General features: G+C 43.4%; 1 protein-coding gene across 1 annotated transcript in view; it reads left to right on the forward strand.

Annotated features, from left to right (window-relative positions):
* The window catches only part of ISX (intestine specific homeobox), a 21,521-nt gene extending 8,562 nt beyond the window's left edge, over positions 1–12,959 (forward strand). Inside the window, exons 2-5 of the mRNA XM_078150461.1 lie at positions 9,862–10,013; positions 11,267–11,436; positions 12,172–12,229; positions 12,864–12,959. Of these exons, the coding sequence (XP_078006587.1) occupies positions 9,862–10,013; positions 11,267–11,436; positions 12,172–12,229; positions 12,864–12,959 (476 nt within the window). The remainder of the gene's footprint in view (positions 1–9,861; positions 10,014–11,266; positions 11,437–12,171; positions 12,230–12,863) is intronic.
* The last annotated feature ends 2,099 nt before the right edge of the window (positions 12,960–15,058 follow it).

Here is a 15,058-nt window from a genome sequence, read left to right on the forward strand (position 1 = left end):
TACATAATCCCTAAGGTCTCTCATCCTGAAGCTGTGATCTAGTAAAATGTCAGGGCTGGGAGAGACATTAAAATTGACCATGTCAGTGCTCAGATAGACCTTAGCAAATGAAGGGGGCTGAACTAGGTGGTGTATAAGTCCCCCTTCTGGCTCCAAAATCCTCTGAGACTGCTTCTTATATTTGCCTCACATCAGGGACCAGCACAAAGACAGCAAGAGCCATTTGTTTGATTGATGGATTAATTAATGGTGCCACTTAGTCTGATCAATCCCAATTAGTCTGGCTATCCAGTCACTCCCTTAAGAGCCACACCACAAGTTATGAGTATATAATAAACTGATGCTTTGGGGATACCTACTTCATACATGAATGCTGATAGAATGTGTAGTAAAGCATGTTTTCAGTTCCAAAAAAACAAGTCTAATTAAGAGGGAAAGTGTGGGTACTTCTGCTATTGGCCATGACTAAGAGAAGCCTGGCTGTTTCAACCATAAGGCTTTAAAACCAAGGGACAGCTGCTGATTTGACGACAGCATGTCTTAACTAGAGGCAAAATTCCCAAGAGCAGAGAATTAGCATCTTGAATGCTAAGTTTCAACAATCTAGTTGAACTCAACAGTTATTAACACCTTCTGGGTCTGAGGCATTGGACTTAGGCCTGGGGATAGAGACACAAAAATGAACCAACCCCTGCCCTCAAGGAGCTTACATTCAGCTGGAGTTTACATAGTACATATTACAACCAAAAAATCTGGATTTAAGTTCTAACTACCACATACTAACCATGCGACTTAACTTCTATGAGCCTTGGTTTCCTCATCAGTAAAAAAAAGGGAAAAAATGGAATAATACCTGTATACTACCTATATCACAGGCACAGAATGAGAAAACTGATCTCAACAAAAATGGAAATATCTTTATTAGCTCTAAAGTAAGACGTAGCTTCACATAAGTCTTTAAGAACAAGCAGGCAACCTCACTCCCTTCTTCCCAAACTTGGGGTCCATGAGCATGAAACATTACATCTTCTGTCAGATTCAGCTGATGTGATTATTTTTCCTTTTTTGGTTTTGTTTTGTTTTTTATTTTTTGCTTTTTTGGTGAGGCATTTGGGGTTAAGTGACTTGCCCAAGGTCATGTAGCCATTTTGCTTTTTTTTTATTCTTTGTTACAAGGATCTATGAGGCTCTGGGAAAGGAAAGGGGAGAGAGATACAAGGTGTCCCAAAAGTCTTAGTGTGGCTTTAAGCTTTAATAGCTTTAAGTTTTAAGCTTTGATAACTTTACATTTTAGGCTTTAAGCTTTAATAGCTTTAAAGTAAGAGGATTTCAAATAGTAAGTTTCTTTAAGAACAAAATGACAATCTCCCTGCCTTCTCTGCAAAACTGGAATCTACAGGCATGGCACACTGCATATTTAAAGCTTTAATAGTTTTAAGTTTTAAGCTTTCATAGCTTTAAGTTTTAAGCTTTAATAACTTTTTATTTTAGGCTTTCAGCTTTAATAGCTTTAAGTTTTAAGCTTTAAGCTTTAATACCTTTAAAGTTGGAGAGGACTTCACATAATAAGTCTCATTAAGAACAAAATGACAACCTCCCTCCCTTCTTTGCAAAGCTGGGATCTATGGACATGGAACACTGTGTATTTAAAGCTTTAATAGCATTAAGTTTTAAGCTTTAATAACTTTAAAGTAAGACATGACTTCATGTAATAAGTCTCTTTAAGAATAAGAGGACAACTTCTCTCCCTTCTCTGAAAAGCTGGAGTCTATGGGCATGGAACACTGCATCTTTAAAGTTTTAATAGCCTTAATTTTAAAATTTTAATACCTTAAAATTTTACTAAGATTTGGGGGACATCCGATATTTGGAAATGGAAGTAATATAAAAACCAAAGATGTTAATTTTTAGAAAAGATATTGGCAGTTCTGAAATTAGGGTAAAGGGCTGTCAGGGGGACCCAACAAATCCAGTTTTCTCATCAAAAGAGTTTTAACATATGTAATGCATTTTGCAAACTTTAATCACTATACGAATACTCTCATCATCATCATCATTATTAAAGGTGAAACACCACCTAATTGTTTGCCCTTGTGAGTACAAAGACTCTAATCAATGCTGCCAAGAAATGAGGCCAGGGATTCTTAAGTGTAAGTATAAGGGTCCAAGGTACCAGTTTTGATTGAAAGGCCTTCAGGGGATCACAAACAGATTAATAGCAAAGAGGGAAGGAGAACAGGGAGAGAGGAAGAGCAAAGGCAGACCACGAAATCTTGTTTCCACAACAGAAGTGACGTGACTTGATTGACTAGATGGGGATGAGAGCAGCCACTTCAGCTCTCCAGCCAACAAACTTTATCTTTAACCCTTATGATGTCTTTCAGTGTACTTTTGCTCAGAAGTTGTTCTTAAGGTAAATCCATAGGTGAGGAGTTTTAACCCATTAATCTCTACTTGTCTTGAAATAGAATCTTGAAATTGTCACATGTCAGCATGGGAAGGGACCTCAGAGGCCATCTAAACCAATTCTCTAATTTTGCAGAAAAATAAACTGAAGATGAGAGGGAGAGTGACTTGTTCTGGGTCCCACAGGGAGTCAGTGGCAGGGTGGAAACCAACCCCCAGGACATCTGGCTCTTAGCCCATAGCACTCTACACAGTCAACATCAACTAGTCAATCAATATTTACTGAGTGCCTGTCTACCCTTCCCCCCTCTTCATGTAGTTGGACTCATGTTCTCTTCAGTATAGACCTGTTTCATGACCTCTGACTATTGACTTCTCTGGCTTCCTTTAAGTCCCAACTAAAACCCCCCCTTCCCCAGGAAGCATTCCCCAATCCCTCTTAATGCCAGTGCCTTCCCTCCCTTAATTATTTCCTATTTATCCTATACATCACTTGCTTTGTATACATTTGTTTGCATCTAATCTCTCCCACTAGATTGTAAGTTCTTTGAGAGCAGGAACTCTCTCTGCCTCTTTTCATATCCCCAGCACTTAGCAGTGTCTGGGCACAGCAGGTGCTTAATAAGTGTTTGTTGATTGATCAATTCATTGATTGCTTGACATATGATTGATTAGAAGTTCCTGCATCTGATGGAGACTTGGAATAACATCATTGTCTCCCTGCTGCCCTGAATTGGGTCTCGAATGCTGCCTGCCCATTTTGCCTAAAGAAGCTAGGTCTTGGAGAAAGAGAAAGTGGTCAGGGAGAGAGTTTGAAAAAGAGCAAAGCAATAGTGTTGAAACTAACCCCAGAAAGGACAGACTTCTCAGGAAATAGAGAGTTATAAATGGCATTAATCTCGTGATTTATGACTTGGAAAACATATGAGCATTGATCACAGGACTTTGTATGCTTTATTTCATTTGATCCTTCCAATACTTCTAGGAGGTAACATCTAAAAGCCCTTAGATGAGCAAACTAAGACCCAGGGAAGTAATTGGTCCTTGGTCACACAGCTTGTACATATTAGAGACAGGATTCAGGTCTCTCCTTACTTCCAAAGTAATATGACTAGTGACGAGGTAGAGGAGTCCAGAGAGTAAGGAGTGGAGCCTGGGAGTGAAATGAACAAGACCAGAGAGGATCATGAAATGGTAGTCTGAGATCTTAGAGCTCCATCCAACCCAATTCCTCGCCTAGTGTAGGAATCTCTTCCCAGTTGGTAGGTATCCAGTCTCCCCTCAGGATGGTGGCAATAAAGGCAGGGGACAGCATCTGGTGACTTGTGAGGACACTATACTGGTTGAAAGACAGAATGGTGCTAACCAGCCTAGAAAAGGGCTCTGGATATATTCATGAGTTAGTTACCCTCTACTGAAATTTCAGATCTTTTCCATTCTCCTCAACCTCTTGTGCCCTTCCCTAACTCCAAACAAATGACTCCAACTCTAACTATGATGAGATGACTGAAGCCACAGGAATGACAGAGAATGACATAAGTATAAGGGACTCTAGAGGACATTTAGTCTAAGCATCCACCCTCATCTACAATGCAAGAATTCCAGCTTGCTGATCCAGCTTCTCTTCCTCCCTTCTTATCTCAGAGGAAGTAGCTCTCCTTCTTGCTAAGGGTGAACCCTCTACCTGGAATTTGGATACCAGTCCTTTCTTTTCTAAGCCGCTGAACTGTTAATCACCCCCCTTCAATCTGTTCCTCCCTCCTTATCTCTCTTGAAAGATCTCATCATCTCCGCTACAAAAAAACAAAAACAGTTCCCATTATAGATGAATTGAATTCTGTCAAGAATAGCACCATTTCCCCCATATCCCAGCCTTTACTTCCTGATGTCAGCCTTGACTTATCTCTTTATCCTTTTGCACACTATATGTTCTTGCTGACTTTTTCTTCAGATGGTTGTTGTTAAGTTATTTTTAAGTCAAGTCTGACTCTCCATGACCCCATTTGGGGTTTTCTTGGCACAAATACTGAAGTGGTTTGCAAACAGGGTTAAGTGACCTGCCCAGGGTCACACAATTAGTATATGCCTGAGGCCAGATTTGAACTCATAAAGTTGAGTCTTTCTGGTCCCAAGCCCAGTGTTCTATCCACTCTGTCACCTAACTTCCTTTGGAACATTCCCTCAATTAATCCTATCCCTTGTAATCCCACTGTCACCAACCTAATCGAGGCTGTCATCACCTTGGAGTTGAACTGTTATTATAGTCTTCTGATTGGTTTTCTTTTCTCTATCCTCTCCCATGCCTTTAAGTCTGAGTATACAAACCCCTTCTTTCATTAGGTCTTATAACTGGATAGGACCTTAGAGAGCCTCTGGTCCAACACAATTTTCAATAAATCACAATGGCTCCCTATTGCTTGTAGAACTAAGACTTCATTTCCTCATCTCTAAAGGAAGGGAAAAAGGGTAGACTGGATGGATGACTTTGAGGGTACTTTCGGTTTTAACATTCAATTACACTATGAATCACGAGTCTCAAAAAATCTAAATGGCCAGTCACCTAGAGCAGCCCTGGGATTCAAAACCAGGTCCTCTGAGTCCAAATTCTGCCTTCTATCCATTGTACCATACCCCCAGATTTATACTAACTCTGTAGGACCTTGAGCAAACAGCTTCCCTTCTCTGGGCCTCAGTCTCCTTTTTTCTGTAAAATGAGGGGGTTGGCTTGGGTTCTCCAGGTCTAGGTCTGTGATCCTAGGTCCCAGGCCTCAATACATGCTGCTGTTTGTGTCTCTTTAAAGATGAAGAACTCAGAAAGCTTTCTTTTCTCTTTTTTTCTCCTGGAAGGTCTGCCAACCAGCAGGCCAGGCCCACCATGTGGCATGTACCACAGCGTGTCCTTCCCCTTCCCCCTTGCCTTTATAAAGGAATGTCTCTGGCACACTTCAAAGGGCCTTGGAATTTTCCAGCTTTTATAAAGAGAAAAACTTTGTGAACAAATAGATATTCAAGTTCCCCGGTGACTCATTCAAAGCTAGAGTCATAACTCTTCCATTCTCTGACTTTGTTTTCCTCCCCTCACACGATTGGTCTTTGGCTCAGGGTGTTTTTCTTCCTCAAAGGGGAGATCACACAGGAGCTGAAAAATCTTGAGTTGTTTAGGCCAAAAAAAAAAAAAGGCTCCCTTCCGTAGTGGAGGGTAAGAAGAGTCTATAGTGGATTTGAATGGAAATGTGTATTTGTAGCAGAATTGTAACTAAGGTAGGACAATCAAGGCTTTTTCCCAGGGTGCCAACCTGAAGGAATACTTCCCTCCATCATGGTCTAGAGATCAATCTCTCTCTGACTCCTGGTCCTATACTGGAATGCCCTAAGAAGGGCACCACCACCCAGGCTGGAATAGACAAGGTTTTCTGGGGGATCAAGACTTCCTCTCAAAAATCCCTACTCCCAGTACAATTACCCCTGGAACCTGATTGTCTTCTGAAACACTGGCCCCTCAATATGAGTGGTTTTTTCCTTTCTGGTTGGGATTTGCAGCTTTCAGCCTTGGGACACACAATCCTCTCTGAGCAGAATGTCCCAAAGAAGGTCTGCCCGTATTCTCCCCACCCTCAAACATCCAATCACAGCCACCAGGCTGGGGACAAGTCCCTACATCTATTTCTCTCCTTCCCTGACTCCCTTGCCCTCATCAGCTACAAAACCTTCCCAACCCCTATTCCACACTGCTCTTCTCCCCACACCACAAGAACCAGCCAAATGACCTATTGGTTATTGCCAGAATCCTAGCCTCTGGGACTTTGCTCATGACAAAAAGGTATACCCTCCTGACCTCCACCTCCTACTATCAGCAGCTACCTTCAAACTTCAGCCCTGGAAAAAGGCCTTTCCACATCCCTCTGGCAGTCAACTTTGTCTCTTTCCTCAAATTATCCTGGGTTTACTTATCAGTTCACTGCTACTTCCCCCAGGAGAATTCAAATTCCTTGAAAGCAGGGACTTTTTTTTTCTTTGTGCCCACAGCACCTTACATATAGCTTTTATGCCCACCAGGCACTCAATAAACACTTTAAACATCAAACTTAGCCCCTACCAATGTACAAAGTGGCGGCTACCATTCTCCTTTACTGCCTTCTTAGAGTATTGAAGTAACCTTGGACTCTTAAAGGCTTTGCCACCATAGTTCAATCCCTTGAAGGCCTTTCCACTTTGAAAGGCTCAGTGGTGCCCTGGGTGTCTAGTGTCCAAGACCAGACTGCTTATGTTGACAGACTCATCACCCACCAAAAGGTTGGCCACTGGGTGACATATTTGGCCCTGAGAAATCAGGGACAGAGGCATCTGTTTGAAGAGAGGGAATGTACATGCCAAGGAAAAATATATTTGCACGTATACACACATATACACACATGTATACATCTACATGTTTATATATGTACGTGTGTGTTATGTGTATACATATATGTGTATAGATATAAACATATAAGCATGTCTATGTATTTTTCAAGTAAATTAAATATATCTATAGGCAGATATATCTGTGAACATGACAATAGATATAGATTATATAGAGACATAGAAGATACAGATATATGGATATATTGATATGGATATAGGTATGGGTATAAATATAGAAATAACAGATCCTTACAGTATTCAGGTATATGTAGACATGAAAGGGATTAAGAGGGTTGGATAAGACCCAGTTCATTCATTCAGTCCATTCAACTAGCATTTATTAAACACCTTCAGTGTTCCAGGCTTGTGCTAAGTGCTAGAAAAAGAAAAACTTTAAAGCCTGTCTGCCTTTAAGGAGCTTACATTCTATGGGAGGGAAACAATATAAACACCAATAAAGCAACATCATTGTTTTTTTCATGAGGCAGTTGGGTTAAGTGACTTGCCCAGGGTCACACAAGTAGTGAGTGTCTGAGGCCAGATTGGAGGAACTCTTCCTGACTTCAGGCCCAGCACTCTATCCACTACACCACCATGCCACCAAATAGCATGAGACAGGGCCTCTAAAGTGAGAGAAGCGCCATTCTGGGGATATAATGAGAGTGCAAGTCAGGCCGAGGGATTTGGGGAAGTCAAGAACACCAGTTCCCCAGCAGGGCTTTCCTGCCCCCAGGGGCCCATGCCTATGAACAGCAGATGAACTTAAGGCTTCAAAGCCTCCCTCTAGGAAAAGACCAGCTCTCCGCCCTTCATGTCACCATGCTGAGCTCTGAGAGGCCACGGAAAGAGTGATGGGTTCGAAGTCAAATACAACTCTGCCATCTGCTCCCTGGGAGGCCCGGGGTAAGCTCCTGGGGCTCTCTCTGGACCTCATCTTCCTCCTTCGTCAAATTAGAGGGCTAGGCTAGATGGCCTCTGAGGTCTTGTGAGTCTAACTGTGTGAACTGGGACAGGTCACTTGAGTCAATCTCAGGGCCTTGGTTTTCTCTTCTGAAAAATGAAGGGGGTGGGGGAGAAGGAGGAGTCGATGGTTTCTGCAAATCTCTCCCTCTACATCAATGATCCCAGTCCCATTGCAGGAGATGCCTCCCCTCCACCAGCAGCCCTCAGCAGAGACCATCCATCATCAGCCAGCCTGCTCCTAGGAACATTTCATCTGTAGCCAGGCTAGCCTCTGTTGCCCTCCCTTCACACTCTGGTCCCTGCCAGCTCTAGGAACCCTCTGCTTCGCAGCTGGGGGCTAGAAGCTGAGCCTGCCACAAACCAGCAATCCCTTCAGGTGGTCAATTCCACACCTCTGACTCATAAATTTCACTTGACCAAAAGCCTGCTTTTGGCTCGCCTTCCTCCAAGTTTATTTACAGAAACAACTTCTCCATATGTATTTTTTTCTCACTTCTCGCCTCCCACCCCCAAACAAGTGTCACCATGGAGCCCTGGGCAATGTGACCTTCAAGTTCCTTCATTTGTGAAGCCAAGTGCCAGATGGTTTTCTGGATGGTCACGTTTTCTGAACAGGCATCCAAGGAGAGATGGGGGAGGTGAGAGAAAGTCTCTGCTCCCTTTGAGTCAAATCCAAGGGAAAAAAAAAATACGCAGAGACTCTCAATTACTCTAGGATTAGCTAGCTAGTCAGGAAGTCAGAAGCAGTGATCCACCTCCCTCTGGGTGTGGAGAGCCCAACGGTGACAAAGATACAAGAAACAAATATGGTCCTTGTCTTAGAAAACCTTGCCCTCTTGCTGGTTACTGCTGATGCTAGGAGGCTCACTGGAGACTCTATCAGAGAATGGGAATGGAAGGACAAGCTTGGAATGCCAGAGCTGAAAGGGCCTGAGAACACAAAATATCTGAGACTGAAGGAATGTCAGAACAGAGGGACTTTAGGATGGAAAATGTCAGAGACCAGAGAGAATTTAGAGCACAGAATGTCAGTAACTGGAGGGAGCTTAGACATGAAATGGCAGAGCTGGGTGGGGGTCTGAGAATATGAAATGGTAGAGCTGGGAGAAACCTTAGAACATGTCATATTAGATAGAACTAGAATTAGATAAAATTAGAACACTAGAGCTCAAAGGGACTTGGGACATAGAATGTAAGAATTGGGAGGAACCTTAGAACAAGGAAGGTTAGAATATTGAATGTTACGAGTCAAAGGGCCCTTGGAATGTTAGAATGAGAAAGGTGGAAGAAAAGAGTATTTTAGCATTTGAAGGCAGTAGGGGTCACCTAATCCAATCCCAACATGTTGAAGGTGAGGAAGCTGAGGCCCAGAAGAGTTAGGTGATTTGTCCAAAGTCACTTGAAAAGCAAAAACTAGAACCCAGGTCTCAGCTCCCAGGCCAGGACTCTTTCCATCATGCTGCTTTGTAAATAAAAGTAAATAAAAGCCAAACTCAGTCATTTTGCTCCTCTGTAGGTTAATCTTCCCAAAGATTTGGAGCAGGTTGATTAAAATGGTGCTCTTAGAAATTTATTCACCAAAACATATAAAGCACCTACTCTGCGCTACGCTGTGCCAGGCATCAGGGGAGGGGAAATAGGCATAAACAAGCAAGGCCTGGCCCTGAACAGAGGATAATCCACGTGCAGAGATGAGTATAACACAGATTCAGAGATGATGAGATTATAACATCAAGTGGAAGGAGTGAGTTTGGTAATCCAGTGAAGGAAGTCATGGAAACTTTTATGGAGGTGGAGTTTGAAGGCTGAAGCACAAACAATGATGGCGGGAGGATTATATCAGGGCAGCAGGGCTTAGTTAAGTTTGGTCAGAGCGCAACAAATACGAAGGAGAATAATGGAAAGTAAAATGGATACCCAATTGCAGAGGGCCTTAAATGCCAAGGCCAAACCAAAGATCTCTGCTTTTAGCCTGTAGCCAATGGAGTAACATCGAAGGGTCTTAAAGGACCATCCTAATGACAGTGTGGGAAAGTAGGGGAAGAGAGGGGAAAAGGAATGCTATTAAAGGAGACCTTCTTTATCATACAGAGGAGAGGAAAAGCAAGAGAAGAGTCCGTACCACGTTCACTACAGAGCAGCTCCAGGAGCTGGAGAAGACTTTCCAGTTCACCCACTACCCAGACATCCACGTCCGCAATCAACTGGCAGCCAAGATCAACCTTCCAGAGGCCAGAATACAGGTGAGTGCCACATCTGCCCCCACACCCAAATTTCACAGGTGCTTGGACCACTTGTGACTGCATTTGGCCAATGTTTCAGGGCCCCAGTTTCCTCCTCTGTAAAATGGCCTCTGAGGTCCTTTCCAGCTATAGATCTATGATCCTATGACCCAGATTTGAACCCTGGCTCTGCCAAGTACTACCTGGAAACCTTGGGGAAAGCCCTTAACCTCTTTGAGCCTCAGTTTTCTCATCTGTAAAATGAGAGGGTTGAAGGAGATGGTGGGGGTAAGCCTTGGGGGCAAACTTATACCAAAGTCCCCTGATTCCTAGACCTGCCACGTTCTTCCATGGTAGCATAGGGCTTGCTCAAGATCCTGTCACTAGGTTTGTTCTTTCCATCATACATGCTTTGTTTCTGGAAGGTCAGTCCATTGTCCATGCATCCTACTAGCTAAGCTGCCCTAATCTTGATCACACCCCCAGCACTAACACAATACAAGCTTTCCAGAAAAGCCAAAGGTCAAACCCAAGCTTACTACCCACATTCTCTCAGCCAAGAACATAGATCAGAGGATTGAGCTAGAAGGTGCCCTAGAGGTTAGATAGTCCAACCCCTTCACTTTTCAGAAGAGGACCAGACTCAAGGAAAGGAAGTGACCTGATTAAGGACCTATAGGGATCCCACCCAGACATGAGACTTGAAGCCAGGTCTTCTTACACAGCTTCCTGAGATAAAACTGTTGCTGTTTTTCATAGCCTCACAGGATTCAGAGTTGGGAGGGAACTCAGATGCCAGCTATATCTGAGATGCCAACCCATATCTGAAAAAAAGATTCCCTCTACAACAGTCCCAACAACTGGTCATCAGATCTGAGCTTAATCACCTGCAGTGATGGATGACCCACTCCCTCTTGAGGCAGCTTGCACAATAAGATAGTGTTCTGCCCTTCTTGGATCTCATCTGGAGCTTTGTGTTGGTTTGGGAAGGAGGTTGATAAGGTTGAGAGCATTCAAAGGAGTATGATTGGAAGAGGCCTTGACTCTATGCCACAGGAAGCCCAGTTGGGAGGACCAGGGATGTTAAGCCATAATATGGGAATAATAATTGTACCACGTACCTCACAGGGTGGTTTGAGGATCCAGTGAGATAATGCATGTAAAGTGCTCTGAAGACACAAGATGATGTCTGAATGCCAGTCGCAAGACAATGATGAAGGTTTTGTTCTATCCCTTTTCTCTTATTGTCTCTCTCCTGTCCTCATTCCCCCTAGATCTGGTTCCAGAATCAGCGGGCCAAGTGGAGGAAACATGAAAAACTTAGCAGTTTCAGGAGCCTGCAGACCTTGCCAGATATGGATGTCATCTCAGCACCAAAGTCAGACATGTCTGTGAGTGGCAGACGGGGACTGGACAGGAATGACAGTGAAGAGGAGGAGGGACTGTGAGATGGGAGGGCTAACCAACCTGGAAGCGCCCCCCCATCCCAGGGTGAAAATGAGGCATTGTGGCATGGAATGATGACAACATCCAAGTGGGTTATCAGGAGCCGGGAGCTCTAGTCTTAGCTTCAGTGCCAGTGACATCACCGTGGGCAAACCCTGTCCTTCTCTTACCTAAAATAGGGGTAGGGGAGGCTGGACAGGCCAGAGCAAATCAATCAACCAATGATACTTTCCAGATTGCCCCAGTTGTTAGTAGCCACTCGTTCCCACCATCACTGTTTATTTTGTCTTTTATTTATCTGTCTAATTTGTTTTTATTTATTTATGTTATACTCCCCACCCAGTAGAAACCTCCCACCTTTGACATTTTGAGTTCTAAGGTTCTTACCACTCTGACCTTCCCCCTTCTAAAGCTCTTCCTAGCTCTTACAGTCTGTGCTAAGAAACCTCCCACCTCTGACATTATCTATTCTAAGGTCCTTCCCAGTTCTGTTCATGTTCTAAAGCCCCTCCTAACTCTGACATCTGTTCTAACGTCCTTCTCAATTCTGACTTTCCATGTTCTGAGACCCCTTCCAGTTCCAGTATTCTCTAAAACCCTTCTCAGCTCGGATATTCCATGTTCTAAGGTCCCTGCAGTTCCCAAATTTTCTGTCTTAAGGGCCCTTTCAGCTCTGACCTTTTCTGTCCTAAGGTCTCATGCCCCTCTCCCACTCCTGCTGTTTTCCCCCCAGCCCCTCTTCTCAACAACCTCAGTCCTACTTTAGCCGCCCCCCTTTCAACCCAAGTCAAGTACGTTCCCAGGTTTTTTCCCTAAGCCACCCCTTCTTGTCCACGGCCCAGGCCTTACTTTGATTCTTGTCAATCTCTTTAATCTGCCCTCCTCCCCTCCTTCATCCCTTTGATGTCCATGAGCAGTCCTCCGAGGCCTCACTGGGAAGCCTGCCTTAGTTGAGAAGTCTGTATACCTGCGCTCTAGTTATGGCCCCATTACTAAACACCTATGTAACTTTAGTCAAGTCATCCCACTGATCAATGTCTCAGTTTCCTATCATCTGTCAAATGGGAGGGGGGTATCAATCATAGATTCATAGATTGTTGGAGCTTAGCAGGACCTTAGAGTTCATTTTTAAAATCCCTTCTTTTTAAAATGGGAAATCAAGGCCCAGAGCCATTGAGAAATTTAACACCCCTAGTGAATGGCCACGCCAGGAAGAAAACCCAAGAATCCAGATGCCTGGTCCTGGGTTCTGTCTCCCTACCTCAGGAAGAGTTGTGAGATCAAATGGAAATAGCAACATCAAAGTGCTCCGGAAAGTTAGAGCATCTCTATGCACATAAAGGATTGGCATTAATGCTCCCCCTTTGCCCCACATCAAAGCCATCGCCTGGATTTGGATCCAAAGGGCATTCCTCTGGTTCACAGGTCCGGAAAGAACAGAGCTTCTCCCTGGCCCCCTGGCTCTTCACCACCTTTGTATCGGTCACAGTTGAAGTCCAGTCATCAGCTAATGTCCATTAGTGATCCATAAATGAATAGGCTGAGTCCACAATGACACTGTAGACCTTGACCTAATGGTTTCTTAATATAATTTGTTCTCATTAGCGACTCAGCACAGCAGAAGAGTGGTCTTTCATAAGACTCCCCACAATTATCCTGAGAAACAGAAAGAAAATTGACGTTTCCCAGACTCAACCAATTCTCTTTTGATGTACTAAGCACCCCAGTTAAAAAAAGAAGTAGTGGGAAGGTGGAAAAATAGATGGATTTGGGGTCCATTTAGTCTTGGGGCCACACTGAACCTCTCTGATCCTCATTTTCCATATGCGTAAAAATGAAGGGATTGAACTACATGGCCTCCAGTGTCCTTCCCAGCTCTAAACCTAAGATTCAGGGATCCTAACAAAAAAAGTGTCAATAAAAGTAAAAATCCCCTTCTCTCTGACACACCATTTCATTAAGCTTAGAGTCTCTAATAAATAGGAGTCTTCAGTTAAATAAGCTTATCATTATATTCATTATATTTCAAATCAAAAAATAATTTGTTGGTGCCTGCTAAGAGGAGAAGTGGGGGGAGATATTCAAGGCACACCCACATTAAGGACTCAGGACAAGGAACCAGTGGAGACAGAATGGGAGCTCCTGGAAAGTCAGGGGAAGAAACAGGGGAGTGAGGTGTCTGTGAAGTGGAGGGAGTTGCTTAGAGGAAGGAAACTAAAGGATGCAGACCCAATCCCTCCCTTCCCCGCAAAAAAAGGCCATTGAATTTAAAGACTGGCAGGGGCAAAAGTCTTGTTGTAGAGGATTAATGACTGCATGTAAGAGGAAATATAGCTATTGCAGGTTGTCAAGGCCAGTACAAATGAGCATTCTCCCACATGCAATTAACCCTTATGTGCTAATAGTTCCCAGAGAAGACAGCAGTATTCAGTTAAATGAACACACCGTTTTGTTGTAGACAAAACCTGTCAAAGGAGCTACAATCTACTAATTTGCTCCTGCTGCTACTATCACTATTATTACTACTACTACTACTACTATTACTCTTACTACTACTACTGTTGCTCTTACTACTACTACTGCTACCACTGCTACTACTGCTACTACTGCTACTACTATTTCTATTTTTTTATTAAAGGGGCCATCCCTTGACTCATTTCTTAAAGAGGCCTATTCAGTGAATGGACTTTGCCTCACTCAAAGTGAGAACCTGAAAAGACCTTAGCTTAAAAGGGCCAATGTCTCCCACTGCATCCTGACCCTTCTTCAGTTGTCCTGATAAATATCTGGTCACTGGACCCAGATGGCTCTGGAGAAGAAAGTGAGGCTGGTGACCTTTCACAGCCCTCCCTCACTCAAATCAAAGTCTATTGCAAGTCATGTCATCATCTCCCTGATGTTGTGGTCCTCTTCGAGAATGAAGGACAAACACAACAACAACCACTACCACTACTACCATTATTACCATACCACTACTACTACTGCCTCTGCTACTACTATTACTCCACTGCTACTACTACTACTACTACTACTACTACTACTACTACTACTATTACTACTATACCACTACTACTGCTACCATTACTACCACTGCCACTACTAGTACTACTACCATCACCACCACCACTAATAGTAATAATAATAATAGCTAGCATTTATATAGTACGTACTATGTGCCAGGCACTGGGCTAAATGCTTTACAAATATTATCTAATTTGATCCCCACAGCAACTCTAGGAGAGAGGTGCTATTATGACCCCCATTTTACAGATGAGGAAACTAAAGCAAATAGAAGTTTAATGACTTGCCCAGGATCACACAGCTAATAAATGTCTGAGGCTGGATTTGAACTCAGGTCTTCCTGATTCTAGACCCAGTGCTCTATCCACTATGCCACTATTCAATAATGACATTGGACTTAAAGACGGAAGACTGTGGTGTTGGGATTCCAGCTCTAATGCTTATGGAATTGTATGAGGATGAACAAGTAACATTCAGCCTCTGCTAGATGCCCCCAGTGATGGGAGCCTACCTCCTTAGGCTACCCATTCCCCTTTGTACCACTCAAATGTGAAGGAAGATTTTCCTGGCATTTAGGCTAAATTTGCTCTTTGTAACTT

The sequence above is a fragment of the Phascolarctos cinereus genome, unplaced genomic scaffold, assembly GCF_003287225.1.
Source record: "Phascolarctos cinereus isolate Bilbo 61053 unplaced genomic scaffold, phaCin_HiC Scaffold_1;HRSCAF=81, whole genome shotgun sequence".
Lineage (NCBI taxonomy): Eukaryota > Metazoa > Chordata > Mammalia > Diprotodontia > Phascolarctidae > Phascolarctos > Phascolarctos cinereus.